Source organism: Neolamprologus brichardi, chromosome 18 (genome assembly GCF_056152115.1).
Source record: "Neolamprologus brichardi isolate AB-2024 chromosome 18, ASM5615211v1, whole genome shotgun sequence".
NCBI lineage: Eukaryota > Metazoa > Chordata > Actinopteri > Cichliformes > Cichlidae > Neolamprologus > Neolamprologus brichardi.
This window is the reverse complement of record NC_142121.1, coordinates 24,857,292-24,883,198: the sequence shown is the minus strand read 5'-3', so window position 1 is coordinate 24,883,198 and position 25,907 is coordinate 24,857,292. Positions and strand designations below refer to the sequence as shown.

Genomic DNA, 25,907 nt, shown 5'->3' with positions numbered 1-25,907 from the left:
CATTTTCTGCATTCACATTGCTTTTTTTTTTTTTTAGTTAGTTACTGTTGCCTCACTTAATATTTTCTCTTTTTCTGACTATACTCTAAACTGTAGAGATGGTTGTGTGGGAAAATCCCAGTAGACTAGCTCATCTGGGACCAACAACCAACAACTATGTTACGTTCAGAGTCCCTAAATCACTTTTTTCTTTCTCATTCTGATTCTCGGTTTGAACTTCAGGAGGTTGTCTTGACCATGTCTGCACAAATAAATGGACTGAGCTACTGCCATATGATTGGCTGCTTAGATCTTTCCATTAAGGAGCTCTGTGGTGCGCCTAATAAAGTGACGGGGAATTGTGTCTATAAAACAGTCTTCATTCACAATGTAGTGCTATTAAAATGATTTTCAAATAATAATGTTAACTTAAGATAATTTATTACAAAAAAATTGTTTATTTCTTAAGATATCCATCATTTTGTTTATTAACTTTAATTTATTAAGAGACCTTTAGCATTCGTTGGTATATATGTAACAACTTGGAGGTTCAATGTGGAACGTCTTCTGAACACAGAGGTGAAGTCTTAATTTCCCAAAGTCCTTGAATGCAGCATCACCCAGTCGCTTTTTGATGTCGTCATCGTCGCCTGGTAATTTTCGCCGCCCGGACAAAACACGACTAATTTTATTAAAGAAAAAAACAAAAGTACACTACCGTCTGCAACCATGTCTGTGAATTATGCAGCTGGACTCACCCCTTACGCAAACAAAGGTGTCTGCGGACTTCCTGAGGTAACTGAAGCTTTAAGAGCAGGTAGCTAGCAGGTTAGCCGCGGACGTTTGTCGCATAGTCCGTTTGGAGAGCTTGGTCTTTAAAAACGGCAACATCCGAGAGTAACACGAAGACCTTCTGTTTGTCTCCAAGCATTAGATAATAATCCACGAGTGATATCACATTAGTTATACGTATTTTATTAGGCAGTGCACAGATCGTATACTGATACTATCTTCAGCACACACGTATAGATCTGAAAGCTACAAGGGGAGGGGGTTAGAGGAGTCACAAGTACCAGCACTTCAAAACTGTCAGTGTTTCTTTTAAATTAGTGCTGAGCTGTAATAAACTGTGTTATAGCTGTGTGCTTGTACCTTTTGTCAAACAGACTTATTCATTGTAATTTGATTTGAACGTGGTTCTCTCGGTCAGCTCTTGAAGTCGCATTTTTCTCTTCTGCTGCAGCACTTTGATAATCCTGAGGAGCTGAAGGCCAAGGTGGAGACTCTAGCTCAGCTGATTAAAGAATCTCAGTACTTGGTTGTCCACTCGGGAGCTGGGATCAGCACCTCGGCAGGTATCCCCGACTTCAGGTGAGACAAGAACAAAAGTGTTTTTGTTTTGTTTTTTATGTTGACGTGCAGTTTTTTGCATAGACCTCTAGCCAAGTTACATTTTCTTTTAGAAGTGCAAAGAAGAAAACACAGTTCCAACAAAAACAAATATTATGTTTGTTTTCTGGAGCCCAAATCTTAAGAAAAGAAAACACAAGACATACTTAATTTATCTCAGATTTGGGAAGTTCTTTTCTTACAGCAGGTCAAAATCATCACCATCGTCACCTTGGCAGATGATACAGTTGGGACACTGAGTAAAATGTGAATAAAAACAGTCTAATTATTTGCAAATCTCATAAACCCACATTTTTTTCCACAACAGAACAGTAAACAGTTAAAGTGTTTAAATTCAGACATTTTACTACTTCACGTAAAATATTAGCTAATTTTGAATTTAATGGCAGCAGAGCAAATAAAAAATTTGGAGTCACATGCTTTGATTTTAATGATGCACCAGATGTTTTTCCACCAAGACTCTTCTACTGTGAATCTATGCCATTGTGATAGATGCAGTATCCACAGAAGATGCCGCCTAGTTGTTAATTAAAATAGATGTAGCGTCTGATTGTTTTGATTTTATGAAATCTGAGTTGCAGTTAAGAAATTTTATCAGTTTAAAAAAAGTCAGTGTTACCGATTCATTCCTATTATTATAATGCTGTTAATTTAGAGTTTTGATCAGCAGTGATTAAAACTGGCAGTAAAACCTCACTGTTGCTTAATGATAAAATCTTCCAAGTGTGTTTTATCCTTTGAGCCCGAAGTTGGCCAGTGTTGCTTCACAGTTTTGTCACTGAATATTTTTCAGATGGAAATTTTATACTTTAATTGACCTTAAAGAGTGAAGTCATGAAATTTAATAGGCAGCACAAATGAATGATTCTGATTGTTTGTTTGTTTTTAATTTGTTTAATTGTTCTCTTATGAATAGCACATATTAGCATCATCAAATATCATAGCTACAGAAATTGTTACTGTGTGCAGAAAAGCTGTGTTGTGCGGTCATGAGCTCCACCAACTAAGAACAGCCATGCACCACCACCCACAGGATCCAGAAATAGCTATCAAGTTGTCGATCCCTTCCATGTCTGGGCCGGGTGAGGTTTCCTGTGTTGAGTCCAATTAAGTCAGGACTACGACAATATTTGATCGTTTTTGAACCTTGTTCTTGAAAGTCAGAGAGGTCACGAGATAGAGAAGGTCATCTACCAATTAGTAGGTTGGTAGTTCGATCTCTGGCTGCCCCAGTCTGCATGCCAAATATTCTTTGGCAAGATCCTAACCCCAAATTGGTCTCCAGTGTAAGTAAGCGCTTAAGCATAGGGGGAGAAAAGTGCTCGTGTAAATGAGGCATGTTGGGAGAATAGAAAGCGCTATATAAGAATCAATATATTCACTGTGAGCTGAGCATTTCTGACGCCTTATTGGTATTTTGGGAGATGTAACAAGCACCTCTCGGCTTATTCTCCTGTTTCTCTTGTAGTACCGTGATTTGAGCAGAGGAGGGTGGTGCTTGCTTACTTCACATAAGGTCTAGCACTGTGTAACACACACTGAAAATATAATGGAAAATACTTCTATTGTCTACTTAGATTGTCTTTGGTACTGTGGCAAATGTTTGCCTCCCGAATGCAGAGATGTGGAGCGGTTGGAGCTCTTCATTGTAGACATTCAGTTGTACTATGGATTATGTGAATTCACACAAACGCATAAATACTCGGATGTGAAGGCAAATTAATATTTCATTGCTTCGCCTGTCAGTCAGGTGGAGTTGACCTTGGAGGGTTTATCATTAGAGCCAAGATTAAAACATACACATAAAGCTCACTAATGCAAACTGTGTTCCTTCTGCTGCTCAGACACACATAAACACACGTACTCCAGATCAGAAGAAATTCAGCTCATTAAGTTACGGTTACTGACACGTTAATATGTAAATGTAACAGCTTCACAGACTCAGTGGCTCTAATGTCGCGCAGCGTCGTTCACGGGATGATTAGGGTGTTGTATTCGACGCACGCATCACTCCCTCACCGCTGATGAGGCTTTGAGCCGGTCGGCTAAAAGACGGGGTTTTTAAAGTCCAAGCTGAGAGCAAAAGATGAGACATGTGGTTGTATTTTTGGATTTGTAGGATGCGCTCTATCGTCTGATGCTTAATGATAAGTTGCATGCCCTCAGAGTAACTTGGCAACTGTCACGGTGTTAGACAGCTCCAGCAGCGAGTGTACCACTGCGTTCATCCGACCATTCAGACATCCACAACTGACAGATAATCACAGGAGCAGAAACGGAGCAATTTCACATTGAACATCATCCACATAGTCAACAAAAGTTTTCCTCTCACATTAGACTGTGATGATTTATTTTTGTTGTTGTTTAAAATGATTGCTCTGATTTTTTTTCTTACTTTATATATATTTGCAGTGGTTTTATTGGTCTTAGACTAACAATAATGTCAATTTCATACAGATATTCTGTAGAGCTTCTCTACAGAAACCTTTCCAATGGGTTTATTGTTACACACACCTGATGTAAAGCCTCTAGTCCACTATATTACAACCTATCCAGTCCCATTTATGCTCACTCCATGTATTTATAATCTTTATTTTTTTTCAGGGGACCCAAGGGTGTGTGGACTCTTGAAGAAAAGGGTGAGTCACCTCATTTTGATACCACATTTGAAGATGCTCGCCCAAGCTTCACTCACATGGCTCTCCTGGGACTGCAGAGGGCAGGGTACCTCAAATATCTCATCAGCCAGAATGTGGACGGCCTGCATGTGCGATCAGGCTTCCCCAGGTAATTTAAATCGTAGAGACATTGCTATTCTCTATACGCGACTATACAGTATATGTCAGATCTTAAGAATATCACTAACTTTCACGATGAATGCTTTGGAGCTGAAGCAGAATGAATGGAGGAGGTGTAAAGTAGCTCTTTAGCTTTCAGCCTGACTTGTTTATGAAATCCATGCAGCAACCACATTACTGTTGTTTTTCCCCAATCATATCAATTCATTCCCACATGTGACTCATTGTGTAAATTTTGAAGCTGCTGCTGTGTGATAACAGCTGCGGTGAATAGCTTGAAATAATTTTCAGTGCAATGGAAAATGTTTGGTCTGAGTCTGGGTTACACAGCCATGTTGGACTAACCCAAGGCCAGGAGTCCTATTTTTAATTCAGCACATACATCCGGCCTTTATGCATATTGGAAGGCTTGCTTTCCCTGGAAGACGTTTTTTTTTTTCTTTTTCTTTTTTTTCGAAGCCTTCCTCCACCCTCGGTCAGGTTTTTTAAATGAGACCAGGCAGCGTAGCAGTGGTTCTCTGAGGAAATAATTAAGCTGGCGAAGGAAACCAGTTGAGCCTAATCGGCACAGGTGCCAGGTGATGCTCAGAAATTAATATGAGTGCTCAGAATATTTATAAGAGTCCAAGTTGAAAAGAAGGACAGAGAAAAAGTTGAGCTGTAGTGTCCTCACATTACAGGTTTTTCCTGGGTCAAAATAGCCTTTGTTGGATGTTATGTACGGTAACAGGCTATGAATCGGTGGTATTTGGCTGAAATATTCACAGGTTTTTATTACACTATATTGGCAGAAGCATTTACTCAGCCATTCAAATCACTTAATCCATTGCCACAGGTGTATAAAAAACCAGCACCCAGCATGCATCATGGTGTGGGGGGGCCCACATGATCAAGTTTGGTGTGGAAGAACTCTTCCAACATCAGTATCTGACCTCACAAATGCACTTTGGGAAAAATGCCAAAAAAATTTCCATAAACACTCCTAAACCTCGTGGAAAGCCTTCCCGGAAGAGTTGAAGCCAGGATGTCGCTCGAGTTCATATGGGTGTAGAGGCAGTGAAACCCCAGTTAACGAACCTACTTTAAAAAGTATTTTATAACATTGGTGGTTATTTTGTTTCGGTTCTGGCACCAAAAAGTTTTATCTGCGTTGGCGACGGTGAATAACAGGAATATCATCTGCCTCTCTCTGTCAGGGATTTGTTATCAGAGCTTCATGGGAACATGTTTGTGGAGGAGTGTGAGAAGTGTGGCAGGTATGTGCATGCACACAAACACAAAAAGTTACATTTTGATATAAAAACAGGTTGTCTTACATTGAATTCACATTTCATTAGGCGCTTGTTTGGCAGTACTAGCGGCAAACCACGAGGCTGCCACATAGTGCGTAAAGCATGCAAATAAGAGGATCTGTTTATGTTTACTGCTTAAGAATGCAAGTATCCAAGGAGTCCTGCACCTTACATTTCCTACGGTCACAATGGACTTTCTACCATCTCCCTCCTGGAATTTGCACACAATCTACATGGGTAATGTGTTGATCAAAACATGCCGTGGTAGAATTCCTCTTTATGTATTCAGAGGAGTTCCATAAGTACACAGATAGTTGCTCAGAAGAGCCCTGAAGCAGATGCCCTGCAGCTGTAGAAAACCCATGCTGGTTTCCACTTCCAGCAGGTAAAAACAAAAACTGGCAACACTCAAAGACGTAAATGTAAGGAGTGGTTCCCCCTGCACACGTAAGGGATCCTAATGTGAAATGAATCTGGAAAGAGCAGGACCGCAGCAGCTTAATCCACACTCATTATCTCCAAATGCTCTCAGTCACATTGCAGTGACTTTACTTTGTTCCAGTGACCTTCAAAGTTGTTAGATTACCGCCGGGATTAGGTGGAAAAAAAGGGGCTTGAGAATTAATGCATGTTTAAACAGGTCTGCCAGAGTTTTATGATGTGGTTAAATCCCTGAAATCTTTAGAGAACCTTTTTAGAAAGTCCACCGTTTAGGTCTAAAAGATGTGTGGTTTGAAGTAGCCACTGAGTGTCAGGCTTTGTGTAAAATTAGACCTTGCTTTGATGCCTTGGGAGCAGCTTGATCTTCTTTCTTGTAATTCATGTAAAGCTGCTGTGGACGCACTGAGAATAAAATGGAATTCTTGTTGGTTTTCCAGGCAGTACGTCCGAGAAAAGGTGATCGGTGTGATGGGCCTGAAACCAACAGGACGCTACTGTGAGGTGGTACGATCCAGAGGGCTCAGAGCGTGCAGGTGACACATGCGTAGGCTTGTGCATTTTAAAGACTCGAAAAGTGAGTCATTGTTGAATTATTATTTCCTTTGTGTTTCCTTAATACTAAAGAGGGAAGCTGATCAGCACTATACTTGACTGGGAGGATGCTCTTCCTGACAGAGACCTGAATAAAGCAGATGATGCAAGCAGGTGAGAGGTGCAGTAGTTTGAACTCCTTTTTTTTTTTTTTACATTATATTGTAGATGTTCTTTGTTTAACCATCTGCTTTGATAAGGCGGAAACAGAAAATGTATGCTCTTTTCTGTCAGAGTTCCTCTGACATGTCTGTTTTTTTTTGTTTTGTTTTTTTTTTTATCTCAATATAAAGCGAAAGCAGTAGTTCAAACACATCCTGTGAACTGAAAAATGTGGAAACTGTTTGATGATTTGCTTTAGCCTTCTGTGGCTCTGCTATTGCTCCTGACATGCAAAGAAGACCTTATTTGAAAACCTTTTTAGGGATTATATAGTGCACTTTGATGTCCCCATTTTCCTCTGGAGTGTGAAAATTTTCATTCTTTCCCTCCGCAAAAAAACCCTCTTATTGCTTATGTGTCACCTTGATGCGCTGTTTGTAATGGATGTATTATTACTAACTAAAGTACAAAGGGGAGATTTGGAGCTCCGACCACTCTGAATTATGTGTTCATGGCAGCGGAAAAAGGTGGAAAATTAGCAAGCTGTAATCAATGTGAGGTTTAGCTGCAGTTCATGCAGTGGATTTGTCCGGGCGCAGACCTGGGAATCCGTCCGTTGCACCGGTTTGAAGATGAAAACGACCAAATTTGTCTGAGCTCAAGCGAGCAGGGGACAGCACAGTGCAGGAGTTCAGCATGTGTTCATTGCACAGCTGGAAATGTTGCGTGTTATGTGTGACCAGACTGTATATACTGAAATTTGATTTCTGGCTTTAGTTGTGTTTGTTTTATTTTCTTTGTGGTTTAGGATTGGAGCTGCATACACTAAGTATCTGTTTTAGTATCCGTTTTATTTATTTGTTTGCCATTTTTGCCTTTGTGACTGTTAAGAGATATATTCTAAAACACTTCTTCAGTAGAGAATCAGAGAAGAGAAACACACAGAATTTCTTGCTAGCAAGGGCAGCCTCCAGAACTCACACTCCAAGAGTGAGGCTCAGAGAGAAAAAGCCCTGAGGACTGCCCTGGTCTTTTATTTATACACTTCAGTGAGCGTTTGTTCCATACATTGAAATGTGGAGGTGTGTGTGTGTGTGTGTGTGTGTGTGTGTGTGTGTGGTCAGAGTGTGACCCCATAAATGACTTCCCTAAACCTGCTGGACTTTGAGTCCAGCAGTTCATCAAACCAAAAGCACTTAGACTAAGACAGATATAACTACGTTAATCCTACCGTAAAACAATAAGACAAGATATGACTTCTCTCATGCTCCTAGGATGTGGGGGTGAACGCCAGAACACCCTGGAATGTTACAGACCTCCTAGGATGAGACATTCTTTCAATATGCCACCAAATATATACTTCTAAACACAAATGATTACATGCAGTATTCTACCATATGCAAACTTATATCATTAAAAGATTATACTGACTACTAAGTACAATTTTCCATTGACAGTGACTGTAACAGCCGAGGCCAGAGGGAGGGACTGTGTGTTTGGTTTGGACTGTTTCTCACTTATGAACACAGTATCTCTTGACAGCCTTGAGCGGATTTCTTCAAAGTTAGAACAAACTGATTAGATTTCATAGTGAACGCTCACTGGAAACCCTCAGAGTGGCTTTAAAAAATAAAAGAAGACATTTTTTGGACCATAACGCAGAAGCTAATTTGCTATTTATAACAACAAACAGCACAAGTATGTATAAAATCAAATTGCAAAAGCTGTAGTCTGAAGAGTAACTCACGCGCTGTACCTTGACTGGCTGACATAGAAAGTGCCTTGAAGCTGGCCTTCCCATTTATTCAGTTTCAGCCAGGTTAAATGAGCTTTAACTGCCTTTTTACTGACTGATACAAACGTATATATACACGGGCCAAAGACGTGACATTGAGGTTTTTATCGAGGTGCATAATTTCTGTTCATTAATTTTATGACATTGTAGAATTTATTCTATAAAACTTTTTTTTTTATTTGAATAGATTTTTATTGCATTCAAATATATATTCTTTAACAATGTCAGGTGCCTTAGCTGCCTGTTGAATGGACAGATTTGGACGACTAAAAATGCTGTTCAAATGATAATAAATTTAAAGTATAAACTGTGGAGCGGAGCCATCCGTCTTCTTCTGGTTATCCAATTCGGGGTTGCGGGACAGCTGGAGCCTATTCCAGGTGCGAGCTGGGGTACACCCTGGACAGTTTGCAAGGCTGACACGGAGATACAGACAACTATTCACACTCATATTCACACTTATGGCCCATTTAGAATCACTAGTTAACCTAACCCCACTAAGTCAAAGGAGCTTGCAAAGAAAAGCGTCTGGACTTCTTTAAGTTACTTGAAGACGTTTCACCTCTCATCCGAGAGGCTTCTTCAGTTCTAAGGTCAAATGGTGGAGAGTCCCAGATATAACCCTAGTGGGAGTGTCCCCCCACAGAGGGACAAAAGGACCCCCTGATGATCCTCTAATCGACTGAGCCAAGGTGTGGAACTGGGTGTGGGTCCCAATCAGCCAGAGTTTCGGGTGGGTTCATTGTGAAACCTGGCCCCACCTTATCATGCGAATTCCTGAGGTCAGATGGCCCAGGGTGTGAGTGGGCGTTAAGGCGTCTGGGAAGGGATCTCAAAACTGGATTATAGATGGCAGAGAGTTGGTGTCGTAAACCACCGCCTCTGTTCAAAGATGGTCGCTCACAGTGGACATAGATGGCTTCTTTCACTCCTCTTTCAAACCATCTGTCCTCTCTGTCCAAAATGTGAACATTGGCATCCTCGAAAGAGTGTCCTGTATCCTTAAGATGCAGATGGACTGCTGAGTCTTGTCCTGTGGAGGTGGCTCTTCTGTGTTGTGCCATGCGCTTGTGAAGTGGCTGTTTGGTCTCTCCAATGTAGAGGTCTGGGCATTCCTCGCTGCACTGTACGGCATACACCACATTGTTAAGTCTGTGTTTTGGCGTTTTGTCTTTCAGGTGAACCAGTTTTTGTCTGAGTGTGTTGCTGGGTCTGAAGTACACCGGGATGTCATGCTTGGAGAAAACCCTCCTGAGTTTCTCTGATACACCGGCTACATAGGGGATGACAATGTTGTTGCGCCTGTCCTTCTTATCCTCCCTCGCTGGTGTCTGATCTTCTTTTCTGTGCCTCTTTGCTGACTTTAAAAACGCCCATTTAGGATAGCCGCACGTTTTGAGTGCTTCCTTTACATGTGTGTGTTCCTTCTTTTTCCCTTCAGGCTTAGAGGGAACATGTTCTGCCCGGTGGTGTAGGGTCCTAATTACTCCAAGTTTGTGTTCCAGAGGGTGATGGGAGTCAAACAGGAGGTACTGGTCCGTGTGTGTGGGCTTCCGGTAAACTTCGATGTTGAGGTTGCCATTCTCTTCAATGTGCACAGCGCAGTCCAGGAAAGGCAAACAGTCATCCTTTGTGTCTTCCCTGGTGAACTTGATGTTTTTATCCACAGCGTTGATGTGCGCAGTGAAGGATTCCACTTCTTGTGTCTTGATTTTGACCCAGGTGTCGTCTACATATCTGTACCAGTGGCTGGGTACTCTTCCTTTGAAAGAGCCAAGAGCCTTGCTTTCCACTTCCTCCATGTAAAGGTTGGCTACAATAGGTGACACGGGGGAGCCCATTGGCACAGCCATGTTTTTGTCTGTAATAGCCTTCGTTGTATTTGAAATATGTGGTGGTGAGGCAGAGGTCTAACAGTGTGCAAATCTGATCGGGTGTGAAGTTGGTCCTGTCCTCCAAGGAGTTGTCTTCTTGTAGTCGTTTTCTGACAGTCTCCACTGCCTCCGTGGTGGGTATGCAAGTGAAGAGAGAGACTACATCAAAGGACACTATGGTTTCATCTGGATCCAGGGTAAGTTTCTGGACCTTGTCAGTGAAATCGGTGGAGTTCTTGATGTGGTGTGGGGTGTTCCCCACGAGAGGAGCAAGGATGGTAGCAAGGTGTTTTGCAATGTTATAAGTGGCTGAGTTTATGCTACTGACTATGGGTCTGAGTGGGACAGCTTCCTTGTGGATTTTTGGAAGTCCGTAAATGCAGGGTATGGCATCCCCTGGGTAAAGGCGGTGATAAGTAAGGCGGTCAATGATTTTGTCCTTTTCCAAGTCTTGAAGGCAAGCTATAACTTTCTTTTTGTAGCTGCTTGTGGGGTCTCGCTTTAAGGCTTCGTAGGTATTGTTGTCACTGAGGAGAGTAGTGATCTTTGTATGGTAATCTGTAGTGTTTAGGACCACGGTGCATCTTCCCTTATCCGCTGGTAAAACAGTGATGTTGTGGTCTTTGCTCAGGGAAGCGACGGCCTTCTTTTCCTGTATTGTGAGGTTGGACGGAGGGACTTTGGCACTGGAGAGGGTGGCTGAGACTTTCATCCTGATTTGCTCTGCTTCTGTCTGTGATAATTTATTAATCCGAATGGCAGATTCTGTGGCTGTGATGAGGTCCACTATGGGCAACTGATGTGGAGAAATGGCAAAATTGAGACCTTTGGCTAATACTCTCTTTTCAGGTTCAGTGAGATTTATCTCACTGAACCTGAAAAGAGTTCAGTGAGATTTATCTCACTGAACTCTTTATCTCACTGAACCTGAAAAGAGAGTATTAGCCAAAGGTCTCAATTTTGCCATTTCTCCACATCAGTTGCCCATAGTGGACCTCATCACAGCCACAGAATCTGCCATTCGGATTAATAAATTATCACAGACAGAAGCAGAGCAAATCAGGATGAAAGTCTCAGCCACCCTCTCCAGTGCCAAAGTCCCTCCGTCCAACCTCACAATACAGGAAAAGAAGGCCGTCGCTTCCCTGAGCAAAGACCACAACATCACTGTTTTACCAGCGGATAAGGGAAGATGCACCGTGGTCCTAAACACTACAGATTACCATACAAAGATCACTACTCTCCTCAGTGACAACAATACCTACGAAGCCTTAAAGCGAGACCCCACAAGCAGCTACAAAAAGAAAGTTATAGCTTGCCTTCAAGACTTGGAAAAGGACAAAATCATTGACCGCCTTACTTATCACCGCCTTTACCCAGGGGATGCCATACCCTGCATTTACGGACTTCCAAAAATCCACAAGGAAGCTGTCCCACTCAGACCCATAGTCAGTAGCATAAACTCAGCCACTTACAACATTGCAAAACACCTTGCTACCATCCTTGCTCCTCTCGTGGGGAACACCCCACACCACATCAAGAACTCCACCGATTTCACTGACAAGGTCCAGAAACTTACCCTGGATCCAGATGAAACCATAGTGTTCTTTGATGTAGTCTCTCTCTTCACTTGCATACCCACCACGGAGGCAGTGGAGACTGTCAGAAAACGACTACAAGAAGACAACTCCTTGGAGGACAGGACCAACTTCACACCCGATCAGATTTGCACACTGTTAGACCTCTGCCTCACCACCACATATTTCAAATACAACGAAGGCTATTACAGACAAAAACATGGCTGTGCCATGGGCTCCCCCGTGTCACCTATTGTAGCCAACCTTTACATGGAGGAAGTGGAAAGCAAGGCTCTTGGCTCTTTCAAAGGAAGAGTACCCAGCCACTGGTACAGATATGTAGACGACACCTGGGTCAAAATCAAGACACAAGAAGTGGAATCCTTCACTGCGCACATCAACGCTGTGGATAAAAACATCAAGTTCACCAGGGAAGACACGAAGGATGACTGTTTGCCTTTCCTGGACTGCGCTGTGCACATTGAAGAGAATGGCAACCTCAACATCGAAGTTTACCGGAAGCCCACACACACGGACCAGTACCTCCTGTTTGACTCCCATCACCCTCTGGAACACAAACTTGGAGTAATTAGGACCCTACACCACCGGGCAGAACATGTTCCCTCTAAGCCTGAAGGGAAAAAGAAGGAACACACACATGTAAAGGAAGCACTCAAAACGTGCGGCTATCCTAAATGGGCGTTTTTAAAGTCAGCAAAGAGGCACAGAAAAGAAGATCAGACACCAGCGAGGGAGGATAAGAAGGACAGGCGCAACAACATTGTCATCCCCTATGTAGCCGGTGTATCAGAGAAACTCAGGAGGGTTTTCTCCAAGCATGACATCCCGGTGTACTTCAGACCCAGCAACACACTCAGACAAAAACTGGTTCACCCGAAAGACAAAACGCCAAAACACAGACTTAACAATGTGGTGTATGCCGTACAGTGCAGCGAGGAATGCCCAGACCTCTACATTGGAGAGACCAAACAGCCACTTCACAAGCGCATGGCACAACACAGAAGAGCCACCTCCACAGGACAAGACTCAGCAGTCCATCTGCATCTTAAGGATACAGGACACTCTTTCGAGGATGCCAATGTTCACATTTTGGACAGAGAGGACAGATGGTTTGAAAGAGGAGTGAAAGAAGCCATCTATGTCCACTGTGAGCGACCATCTTTGAACAGAGGCGGTGGTTTACGACACCAACTCTCTGCCATCTATAATCCAGTTTTGAGATCCCTTCCCAGACGCCTTAACGCCCACTCACACCCTGGGCCATCTGACCTCAGGAATTCGCATGATAAGGTGGGGCCAGGTTTTACAATGAACCCACCCGAAACTCTGGCTGATTGGGACCCACACCCAGTTCCACACCTTGGCTCAGGCGATTAGAGGATCATCAGGGGGTCCTTTTGTCCCTCTGTGGGGGGACACTCCCACTAGGGTTATATCTGGGACTCTCCACCATTTGACCTTAGAACTGAAGAAGCCTCTCGGATGAGAGGTGAAACGTCTTCAAGTAACTTAAAGAAGTCCAGACGCTTTTCTTTGCAAGCTCCTTTGACTACGATGACCTGGATGACTGAGAACCTTCACAGACACCTAACCCCACTAACTGCATGTCTGTGGACTGTGGGAGGAATCTGGAGTAGTTGGAGAGAATTAGCCCAGGCACAGGGAGAGCATAAAGTAAAAGTCAGGTGGTGCCACTGCAAGAAATGACACCTAAATAAATGAATAATGTAATTTAACACTCTAAGATAATCTATTAGATATATAGATTGCATCAATTATGTACGAATGATGAAAAAACTGGTTTTTGTGTCGTCCTCTTTAGACGAGCGGACCTGGCTCTGACTCTGGGCACGTCCCTGCAGATCAAACCCAGTGGAGACCTCCCACTCCTCACTAAGCGCAAGGGTGGCAAACTGGTTATTGTCAACCTGCAGCCGACCAAACACGTGAGTGTCATGTATGCAACACCAACACATACAAACGTAAACGTGTAATTATTTACCTTTGAAGTGTTGAATGATGTGTGTAAATGCTGAAAAAAAATTATTATCAACTGTTACCTCAATGGCTGCAATTTTCTGTGAGTGCAGGACAAGCATGCACACCTGCGTATGCATGGTTATGTGGACGACGTCATGAAACAGCTGATGGAGCTGCTGGGACTGGAAATCCCAAAGTGGGACGGACCAACTGTCTGCGAGAGCTCCACAGCTACCACTGAGACAACCACCGATGTCAAACCACCGCGTGGAGTTACTGCGAAGGAAAAGGTGGAAAAGAACTTTGTTAAGGAGGAGAGGAAAAGAGAAGCTTCACAGCTAACGGACGATGAAAGCGTTAAGGAGGAGACAGTTTCAGTAAAGAGGGAGAGAGCGGACCTCCCGGTGGAGATAAATGAAGAGAAATAGCCTGAGGTGCTCTTTCTGAAAAGCACGCCACAAACCCGTCCACAACAGAACCTCACAGCCGAAGGTGATTTGAGCTGTTTCACGGAGGTCAGAGCTTCTTCTCATCTGGAACAAAGACTTTTCTAGTGCTGTAGTGGGTTTTTTAATCAGAGATTTCTGACACTCCCCTTGCTGTCATGTTAAGCGGCGATGTGAAACTGATGCAGCTCGAGCCTGAACGAACTCTTGAGTTACAGAGAGGATGTAAAAGTTCCTCCTGCCATAGTATGGGGCATCTCGGGCAACAAGGTGTTTTGCTTTAGGTGGAGAGCAGGGCTGTTGCAGGTGGGATAATGAGATGAGATCTGGAGCACTTCATGACAAATATAGTTTTAATCAGGTTTGTAAGATAGCTGCACCATATTAAAGCTTTATTCATAGCCATGTGCTCCAGATCTCATCCCTGGAGACCTTGTCTCTAAAGACTCTTTAGAAAATATGAATAACAAGTATCTACTTTGAGTTGAGGGAAATTTCAGTTTTGATTCATAATCATGCTGTATATTTTTAGGAAAATATTTATAACTCAGGATAAAAGTACTGTGCTCTCAGTTTGTTTGTTTGTTTCATACAGTTTGTATATGTTTTGACAATAAACACCAAAAAAATCTGTGGAACAATCTGTATACAGTGTTGCTTAGTGGCTGCAGATGGAAATCAGCATTCGAGAGAACCTGGACTAAGCTGTGTTGTGCTGGGATAGTGTCTGATTAATTGTGTTTGCTGTGATTTTACACCTCTGAGGTCAACATTTAAACACTTTAGTAATGTTCAGATTCTCTCTAATGGTGTATCGCTGCTTTATGAATTAATACTGTTATAAGGTCTATGGCAGAAATGACCTCAGTGACAAAAAGAGAGAAGAACATCTGGGGGTTTTTCCACCTCCACATAAGTCAAATGGTTGCTGCATCTGGATTGCACTTACCTTCTCTATTTTATGAAGCCAGAATATCCATTTTATGTAATGGGTCACAGGTGTTTGCAAAGGTAGATAATTACTGCGGCAGACGTGTGGCTGCTTGGCTGTTTCAGTCCATTAAGGCACTTTGATCTGACACACACAGAAGCAACAAATGTTAAAGCTAAAAAACACAACAGCTGCAGACACAATGACATACACTTAAACTGCCTGAATGTGAACGGGTCATTAGACACACATAATGCCTTTACTGTCTGTACCTCCATTTAAATGTGTTTTAATCATGTCTACTCGAGAGATGTCCACACGCTATGATTGAAATTGAAACCTTTTCAATTTACTCGTGATAAGGTGTGTTGGTGTTTCATGAAATAATGTGTCCACTGTCAGATTAGCTTTCACTTTGGGTTCAGGATAAACCTTGCTAGTACTGACTTGGACCTCTTTTTACCTTCAGAACTGCCTGTGGCTTAGATTTAACAAGGTATAGTAAACTCACTGTCATGTTTAAGAGACCAGTGCAACAAGCAACGTTTCTCCAATTTTCCATTGTCCAATTTAGTGAGCATGTGTAACCTGTGTCATGAAATCAATATCCTTTTTTGCTGTGAAAGTGAAAATTATTTTTTATAGTTCAAAGGGCAAAAAAATACATTAAAAAAGCTTTTTAACCAAAGCAAACGAGAAGCATTCAAAAAGGTCCAGGATTCCACTTAAAAATCAAAACGCTGAAACCTTGAAGGGACTGAATTTAATCACACGTTTTTTAATTTGTCAGGAACTTCACTGGTTTGCATAGGAATATTCTGAGAGGCAGTAATACAATCCAATAAAACTTCAATTTACCCAAATCCACCTTGTAGCCACACCTTGCTTGACAGTTTTGTGTCACTCAAGTTGAACCTGCGTTTCTAAACCAGGAATAACAGATCTTGCTTAGATGAGCTCAGCTAGGTAGAGTCTGATTTATGGATTCCCAGAATTTTATGATGATACCTCTTTTCTAAGGTGTGTTAGACTTGACAGAAGGGACACAGGAAGTTATCTTCAAAACAGGAAAAAACTTGTGAAGAGTTTCCTTGGTGTTTGGTAGGAAGTGGAAAGTTATTTTTCAGCAGCAGCTTTTCATCCTCTTGATTTCAGCAACAGGGATGCTGGTCAGAGATTCGGAGCCCTGATGTGACGATAAGTAGCCAGTCAGCGAGAGCAAGCGTATTTGTACCCAGGGCAAAGGCAGCAAAATACCACATTAAAAATGTTGATATAATGAAGTCTGAAGAACACTTTTCCATTGTATTTCAAAGTGCTTCATTTAGAAGAGAGCAGGCACACCATCAGGGGTGGTAGCTTCATGCTGTGAGAAAGCATTTCACTGGTAGTTACTGGGAAAGTGCTTTTAAGGAAAGTGAGAGCAACCAATAATGCCAGCAAAAGTCAGAAAACCCTGCTACAGACTTTCAAAAATATATATACAGTCAGGGAGTTCGTGCTCTCTTGTGCTTGTCACACAAAAGCAGGCGAGCAAATCGTGGAACCAGAGTCTGCAGCTGCTTTAGACAAGCTCCACGTTCAGTATAACCGAGCTCAGGTGAGTCTCAGAGGAAGAACGGAGAAGCTGTAACCATTGTTACTGAGAATGACATCAAGAGAGGCAAAAACTAAATATGATTGAGATACTGGAAATTCTTTTAAGCCTGAAGTACCGCTGACTTTGAGCAGGATGTGCTTAGACGGGTTTCACTACTGCAAATATGTTATTTCATCAGAGCCTCAACAGTCACGAGTTTATCAGAAGCTTTATCTGTTGACAAAGCTTGATAACGTACCGTCATGCGTCATGTTAAAGAGAATATTTTCTCTCAGTATAACGTGCTCAGTTTTAGGGGAAAATAAAGCTTCCTTTTATTCATTTTCAGGCCCAGCTTCCCTCTTTCTGCATCATGGCATCCTCTCTGGTGAATAAATTAATCCACTTTTTCTCAGTTGGAGGCATTTATCCATGAATTCACAAAAACATTTATCTTATGCCAAACTGGAAAAGGATGGGGAATTTTATAAGGCACTAAATTGATGTTTCAGTCCATCAGTGGAGATTTTTTTTGTCCTGTGTCCTGATTGAAGTTGCAGTTGGCACCAATTAAAGGCTTGATGACCCTTTTATCCTCACATTGGATTTATTTGATGTCATTATTTCATAAACAATTTCAGACACTTGTGTGGGCGACAGAGGAAAAGGATTTTGTTGAAAACCATTTTAGGAAGTTGCCTTTCAATTATAAAATAACTGAGTCACGTCTCGCATCCAGATTCGTTATTACAGCTCCTGAAGGATCACTCCCCTGAGAGGAAGGCTGTTCTTGTTTTTTCCTGCTTACGCTGGAACACAGTGTTCCTCGCATAATATCAAAGATAACTGCAAATTTAATTTACCGTCATGGCCCATAAAGCCGCACATTGGTGGAGATAACTATGGTCTTAAAAGTGCTATTTCGCAGATGGAGAATAACACTGAAGATTAGATTGCTAAATAACCAGTGCAAACATAATCTCGAGCTGTTTGTGAAGTTTTTCCTGTGTGCACCACTGCAGTGGGGTTTACATCAAACAATCATGATGTGATTGAAGTGCAGACTTTCATTTTTAATTCAAGGAGCTTAACACAAATTTGGAATTGAATGTTCAGGAATTACAGACATTTTTATTTGCAGTTCTCCATTTTCAGAGGCTGAGCATTAACTAGATAAACTAAGATAATTTTAAACGTAAGGATTGTTTTTAATACTTAGATGACAAATACTTTGCAGTCAGTGACTTTCTGAAATTTAAAATCCATGGAAGTCACCAAATGCTCTGTTTCCTCCCTTGAGATTCTCTGCCAGACTTTCAGTTTGCTTGTTTGTGAGTCTCTCTCTGCCTCTTCAGGAACTGAAAACCTCACTCTGTTGGACTGAGATCACGTGACTCGGCTTGGCCATTGAGAAATATCCCATTGCTTTGAGAAACTCTTTGATTGCTTTTGCAGTTTGTTTTTGGTCATTATCCTTTTGCACGGTGAAGCTCTGTCTGATCAGCTGACCAGTGCATTTCTCCTTTTTCAGGATGAACCACACTGTTGATTTGGTCGCTCGAAATGTTTCTGCTGTCTGTCTGAAAAATTTATTTGGGTTTTTCAACCTAATGATGAACTTCACTTGCACTGTCATCTCTTTGGTCCTCACATTTAGAATTACAGTGAAAAACTATACAAATTCTTTGTCATGGCTTCACCGGGTCATGAAACTGCTCATCAGCCAATTCTCCAACTGTTTTTAAGCCTCTGAAAATGGAGAGCACTGTAATTTTTAAAATGTTAACGCAATTTTCTTTGTAAAACTCCTTGAGTTAAAGTTGAAAGGTTATATATTCATTTGTCGGATTTAAAATCAGGTGATTGTGGTGATGTACAGATGTGTCTTTGTCCAACAAACTGTAACAAATTAAAAACTTACTTCTTTTTTTTTTACAGTGAGGCTGATCAGAATTGAGGGAAATCAGTTTCACAAAAATATGCACGAGTTAAATAAACAGATGGTGAATTGACATGAAAAAGAGAAAAACATGTAAACCAACCGTGTTTGTGGCTTTCTGTTGGGCAGTTAGACACAATTTCTTTTGAGAATCATTCCTGGATACGAATAAAATGTTCTAGTTGAAGGATTTTGAAGGTCATGTAGATATAATGTATCAGATAACTTTATTAATTTAGAATTTTTACAGGTAAACAAGCTCCACAACTGATACTTAAGAAATGTTTCCACTTACTGGTGTTTCAAAAGCTTTCAGTGATGAAATCTCTTCATGATGAGGACCATGATTAGAAGCTGGACTTTCAAACATGGTGATACCTGTGACATGAGGTTGAAAGACCACTGCGTGTCCCCTGAGGTTAACAGTGTGAGATATACGGTACTGTGCAAAAGTCTTGGGCCACCCATGAGAAGTAGGTGCAGCAATTTATTTGAATATATGCAAACATGCCTGGAAATACAGTTTATAAAGCAAAAACAGAGTTTGTACAGTTCTTATGTTGAACTCCGGGACCTGGGGAAGCCAATCCATTACTGATGGTGCTCTTTTGTGTGTGTTTTTTGAAGCTGTTGCCAGTCATAGCTTTCCAGATGGAATTACAAGATTGATGAAAATCTGATGAGGCTTTTCTGCATTCATAATTACATTAATTTTGACAAGATCTCCATCAGATGAGTCTCTCCAGTGCTGTGTCAGGTCTTTGCTGGATTTCCCCCCCTATTTGTTAAAGAGGTGACTTTCAGATACTGATCATCTGCTGTAGATGAAGTCTATCTGCAAGTTCTTCTTTTGTCCTCTTCTTGTCCAATTTCCTCCAATGTTTTAAGGATACGCTGCACACCATGGTGCCATGGTCTTTGGGAGTCACCTTGTTGGCGCAAAAATATTATTTTATGCCCGTCAGAGAAAAGAAATGGGAACAGCTTTGAAAGCTCTTCGGAAAGTTTGGAGAATTATTACTCAAGACCACTTTAAAGAATTAAGTAAGTCTGGAAGTATAAAGAAATGAGGTGGCTCAAGACTTTTACACTGTACTGCACTTGACCTTGAAACTGGAGCGTTCAGCAGGATCAGATTCTTCATCATGATGATGATAAAAAGTTGATGAACGCATTTTCAGGTTAAGTTAACATCAGCTTTAGTTTTCTGAAAAATTCATGGTGAAATCTGTTTCCCCTGCAACACATATAAATCTATGATTAATATTTGTCCTTACGTTTGCATTTTTAAGCATTATGGTTCCTCTGAGCTCAAACTGTGTCTCTGTGATTTCAAACAACCACTGAATCCAGAGAGTCCATTATTTTCTACTTTGCACATTATTCTTTTGACATTATCTAAATCCTTTTTTTTTTTTTTAAGCATGCATGCTGCTCGCTTCATATCTGATGGTGTTACGATCCCTGTAGCTTTCTTCTGCAGCTGTGTTAATGTTTGTGTCCACCTGGGAAATAAACTTGTCACTTGTTATAAATCAGTAATCCAAGAGTGTGTGTGGACACTTACGGATGACACTTCCTCGAGTGGTTTTCATCAGCGGGACTGTGAAATTCCTCTCCGTACAGCACTTGAAGATGAATAGCCGAGCACACGTGCTTTGTACCCTCTCGTTTTAGATGTTTTTCTGTGAACTGGCTCTGTAATAGAAAGGCCCACCAGGGTCTGAGTGGATGAACTGTAGCTGCTGTGTGTGTTGTTTTGCTCTCAATGAGTTGTGAAGTGAGTTCTTCTAAAGGAGCCTTTCAAATAACAGAGGACTTTTTTTGTGCTTAATAACAGTGCATAGTCTGAGTAAGGATCTTGAGTAGATAGCACTTGTGATTGTTGCTGTTCTCAGCTGGAAGACGCAGGCTCCCTTGGTGAACCGACGGCATCATCATAGCTCACAGAGAGCCTGCTGAATGAATCAGGCAAGTAATTATTGATGTAAGAAGCAGGGCTGGGAAATAATTACAACCACAGTGGCGCACAATGAAAACGGTGTGGTGGAGCTCATGTGTACGTGTGTGTGTGGTATTTGTATGTCAGGAACTGTCTGTGAGTGGCTGAAGATAGTTTTCCGTTCAAAATTTAAAGGTTGCTAAAGGGCAAAAACGTGCAAGAGCCTTTGTGTGGCTGACTCGTTTACCTTGTCTTCGTGAGGCCGCAGGAGAGATTAACTTTCCCGAGATGTCACCAAACTCTTGTTCTCTTGTTTTATTTAATGTCACAGCACACACGTGTATTCACAAAACAATTCACAGCAGGACAGGAAATCAGACACAGAGGCGAGCATCAAACACTGAATGTGAATGCCAAAATGTCCTGGAGACGAGTTTCTCCGGCAGATTCCTGCGCGGTGGATAAATTAGCAGCAATAACACAAGAAAGTATTTCACACGTTAATCCTGATGAAACTGTAACAAGTCCTCATAATGGTCTCTGTGGGGAATTAAGACGCAAAGTACAAACAAATCATTTTGTAGATCATCTATTCAAACATCAAACAGCAGTGAAAAAAAAAAAACAGGCCACAGGCTGATTGAACTATTTAACAATGGACATAACGCCCAAAGTCTCTTGTAGTATTTTTGCAAATAGTTTTTTTCACAGAAGTGCATAACAAAAATAAAACATACACACGGGTGCTGCATTAGAGGAAAGACATGAGCCCTTGAATCCTGCAGTAAAAGGAACTGGTTGGCTCTGTGATGCTATGGGGGGCAATTTGGCTCCCACTTGCAGCCGGTAAGGATTATTCACCTTTATTCTTTTGTTAAACGAGGTTATGCTATCTTCAAGGTTGACAAGGACCCACTAAAATTGCAGATGAATATGAAAATGATGTGAGTCATGCACTGTGAATTTTCCAGTCACTAGATTTCAACCAAAGCTCTCAGAGAAGCAAGCCTAACTACTCTGTAACCTTGAAGCACCTCTGGACACACTTCGGGGGGAGTTATTATAAAGCCCAGGTTAAATTAATTAATTCATCACCCCATAAGACCTGTTGCACTACCTTCTTATGGTCTTGTGTAATTTGGCATACCTCAGCCTTCCCTCGCTGCATTCCTTTCTTAAGAATATCTTATTTGCTTCAGCTGAAGAAATGGGAACACATGATGTGTTTTTGCAACAGGCTGCTAGTAACAAAGTGCTAAAGATACAATTTAAACTAGTTCTTTGCTAATTGTCTGTTAGGTATAGACACAACATTGGTTTATTCCTTGAGTTAGATGTGTTTTTATGCTCGAGTGATTCACAGGTCAGTGTTAAGCGGCTTAAAGAAAACAAACAAACACTCCTCTGAAAATGGTCAGGTTCAAGGACTCTACTGAAAATGAATGAGAAGCAGACAACTCCAAATAAAAATTATGAAAGAATTTTTAAAGCTTAAGTTAATTAACTCAAATTTGAATGGTTACCAGTGCACAGGAACTACATATATAGAATTACCAGTATTAAACCTATTTAAAATGGTTAAAAGGCTAACTTTGGCTCATAAAAGTTTTAAAGACCTTTTTTCCCATAAAAAATGATACTTCTACTACAATCTTTGCTGTTGCAGAATTTGCTGATAAATTTCAAGTCAGGATTTGCTTAAAAAGTCTCTGTTTGAGTCAGATTTTAGACTGATTTATTAGTTGGTACTCATGATTATGTTCCAGAGACCTTGAGAATCAATGACAAAGCTCCTGCTTGAACAGAGTGGCCTAATGCCTTACTTAAACACTTTATTTCTTCTTTTAATATGTCACGCACGACACCAAAGAAATATGGCATACAGAGTTGAATTACAAAGCAAACATTCAACATTTGGCAGAATATTCGTAGTGGCTTTCTTGCTAACATTTAGATGATGTGCGTTCTATTTATGAGACTACAATCAGCGGCCGTTTAGCCTAGCTTAGCACAAAGACTGGGGAGAGATGGAAACAGCTAGACTGGTTTAGCACAGAAAGTGACCAAATTCACCTTCCAGCACCCCTGAAGCACACACAATAAAAATACATTTAACTGTGTTTCCAAAAATGTCAGGCTATTCTCTTGCTCTGAATAAATCACATATTAATGTCTTTATGTATCATAACCATGCTGGGCGGTGCTTCCTCCACTCTCCTTCCCCTCAGGGACAGAGAGAAAACATGCTGCACTGCATGAGAAATTCTCAGGAGAAGCTCCTTTAGGCCAGTTCTGTACTCTTTTCTGATCAGGCAGTAAAGGACTGGGTTCAGACAGCTGTTAGCATGAGCCAGGCACACAGTCAGGGGGAACGCATAGGCCTGGGTGTTGTAGAAGGCTTTGCTGAAGGGCACCAAGTCAAATTTGATCAGCACCCCCCACAAGGTGAGGGCCTGGTTGGGCAGCCAGCAGATGAAAAAGGAGAGAACTACGATAGTGACGGAGCGGGTCACTTTGGATCGGCGGCGGTGGCGGCCTCTCTCACACTCAGATTTCTCGGTGGCACTCCCGGTTACCATGCTGCACACAATGCGCCGGCTCAGGATAAACCTCAGCAGGAGGAGATAGCACACAGAGATGATAATAAGGGGAACCACAAAACCCAGAAGGACCTTCTGTGTTTGATAGAGTCCTAGCAGGACTTGGGGGTCCCAGTGACCGGAGTCGGAGTCAGAGAAGCGAACCAAGCAGAGCTCGTCATCTGCAGAAACCTGGAAACATAAATAGGGAGATCAGAGCATGCACTGTAGGCAGACTAGTTGTTGAGTACTGATTCAACAAACCTGGACAGTGGTGGAGTAGAAAGCATGAGGCAGTGTGGCCACCAGAGACACCACCCAAATGGCTGAGCTGGCCCACTTGGCCCGAGTGGTGGCACTCCTTGGGCTCTCCATCTTCAGAGCAGTAACCAGGGAGCGGTAGCGTGTCACGCTCATGGCGGTGAGAAAGAAGACACTGGCGTACATGTTCATGGTGGTGACCGAGCTCACGATCTTGCACATGATCTGCCCAAAGGGCCAGCGGAAGTCCAGCAGCGTGTCCACGGCCCAGAAGGGCAAGGTGAGGACGAACTGGAGGTCTGTGAGAGCCAAGCTCATCACAAAGCAGTCAATGGAGGAGTGGTGGTATCCACGGCGACGGGAGTGAAGCAAGAAGAGTGCCAGGAGGTTACCCACGAGCCCCAGAACACATACAACCAGATAAACCAGGGCAATGACAACTCGTACCTGTCACACACACACACACACATACATGTTTTGTGCTTGAAGGGTGTTTTCAGTAAACATAACTGAAAAAAAATCGGAGACTTTTCCAACCTGATAATTTAAAGGATGGTGTGGCCCACAGCAGATTATTTGCATTTAAAGTTAGAGCCTATATGAGCAGAACTAAAAACAAGAGATATAAACAAAGACTGTATATAAAAGATAGCTTCTGGGTGTAAAAAACGTGGAAGTGTATTCAACCTGCGTTCTAATGCCTGGTCTATGGGGGGAAAGTCACACCCTCGGCAAAGCTTTTCTGTTGAGTCTATTTTTTTGTCTCAAATGCTAGTTTTAAGATCACTATATGCAAATAATATTTATTTTATAATTATTTCAAGTCCAAAAAGATGACAAAGCAGATTATTCTTTAGGGTGGGTGTCCTTTCAAAAAGCTCAGATGACACTTTGTGAAAACATTTGGCTCCAGACTTACCAAACCAATGAGTGGCATGGTGGCAATGTCATCTTTTATATACAGTTTATGCGTACAGAGTGCTGCAATAATAAATGGTAAGATATTTTAAGCTGAAACAGATTCTGAAGATGTGTGACTTGGTTTTTTTTTTTTTTAAATGGTATAACCTTTAATGTCAGAATAAAGAAACAACATTATCTCCAAGATTCATGCACAATTACCGTTTCATTTTTTATTAATCTGATCCAACTGGACTTGTAGAAAAAAAAAGAAGAAGATAAGCAAACCTACTGCCAGATTGGCGCTGTCTCCATGCAGATCCAACGAGGACTCCTGAGAGAGTATGTGAAGCCAGCAGTTTAACGAGAGGTTAAAAGAGGAGGCTGCTCCCGTGGGACTGACCAGTTCGGAGATTTTGCGCTCATCCTCTTCCCCTCCGCACAGTCCTGTCAGAGCTCCAGAGGAGCTGCTGTTGTTGACCTGCATGGCTCGGCTGCAGGCGGGGAAGGGAAAAGAGGGCGCGCTACTTCGCAAAACTATCCACTTCTTCCACCGGGATAACTTCGAGATCGCAGGTGCGCAGGTGCAGCTTCAAAAATCCCCATCTCTTTCTCCTCATGCATTTAGTATGAAAAGAGATCAGAGCTCCAAAATGCGCATTTTTTCTTCTTCTTTTTTTGCTTGAATCTTGTGTTTGTTTGTGGTTTCCAGTCGGAAATGTCTGAGATATTGAAAAAACAAAAGAAAGAGCTGATTAATCCGCATCCACCTACTTTGGCGCGTTCAGGCCGAAGTCTGACATGATGCAGTTGCCTCTTCTGTCAGCATCCTCGCACTGGAGCCTTTTATACTCGCCCAGCTTCTCGTTTCACCGCATGATGGCGCTCTGTCGGTGCACACACGGACTCCCCAGTGTTGATATATTATTGTCGTTATTAAAGCAGATGCCCCACTAACCAAGTTTCAGATGTCAGTACTCTTGGCTGAGCTTCATTCATATCCCCCCGCACCCACCCCTTTTTGATGTAATCCAGATTTAACTTTAATTTTTAAAGATAAATTGATCATATTTTTATAGATTTTCTTGCCTTCAAGGGTTTTTCAGTGTTCATTTCAATATTAGAAAATCAGAAAGCTTTCAGTCTTTTTGATGCTGTTAGTGGAAGAGCTGTGTGCGTGCATGTGTGTGTGTGCACTTGTGATTTGCATGTCTTATAGGTCACTGTTGGTATTTGCAAAGTGTGTCGCTGGGATCTAAACTGAGTGCGTTTGAGAGAAAAAACATAGTGCAGCAAACATTTTCTCCAGCACCTTCATATTAAAACAGTCTGTAACTTTAAAAAGAAGAGATCTCAACATCTTAACCTCAACCAGTTTGCTCCAAGTGCTATTAAATAATTGATCCTTGCCTCTAAAACTTAGTAAAAGGGGGCAAATATAAGAGCAGCTGGGACATTTTGAAGAAAGTG

The 25,907-nt window shown here is 41.9% G+C and overlaps 2 protein-coding genes across 2 annotated transcripts; one reads left to right on the top strand and one right to left on the bottom strand.

Moving 5' to 3' along the window:
• Window positions 1–612: 612 nt before the first annotated feature.
• sirt6 (sirtuin 6) lies at window positions 613–15,513 on the top strand. Its single transcript, XM_006786665.3, has 8 exons — window positions 613–774; window positions 1,223–1,350; window positions 3,994–4,176; window positions 5,384–5,443; window positions 6,358–6,453; window positions 6,545–6,625; window positions 13,703–13,826; window positions 13,971–15,513. The coding sequence occupies exons 1-8, from the start codon at window positions 709–711 to the stop codon at window positions 14,286–14,288; spliced, it is 1,056 nt and encodes a 351-aa protein (XP_006786728.2). The 5' UTR covers window positions 613–708; the 3' UTR covers window positions 14,289–15,513.
• A 5,494-nt stretch (window positions 15,514–21,007) lies between these two features.
• On the bottom strand, window positions 21,008–25,239 carry LOC102797226 (relaxin-3 receptor 1-like). Its single transcript, XM_006786664.2, has 3 exons — window positions 24,730–25,239; window positions 23,541–23,984; window positions 21,008–23,468 (listed from the first exon to the last, which is right to left on the bottom strand). The coding sequence occupies exons 1-3, from the start codon at window positions 24,922–24,924 to the stop codon at window positions 22,857–22,859; spliced, it is 1,251 nt and encodes a 416-aa protein (XP_006786727.1). The 5' UTR covers window positions 24,925–25,239; the 3' UTR covers window positions 21,008–22,856.
• Between the last annotated feature and the right edge of the window lie 668 nt (window positions 25,240–25,907).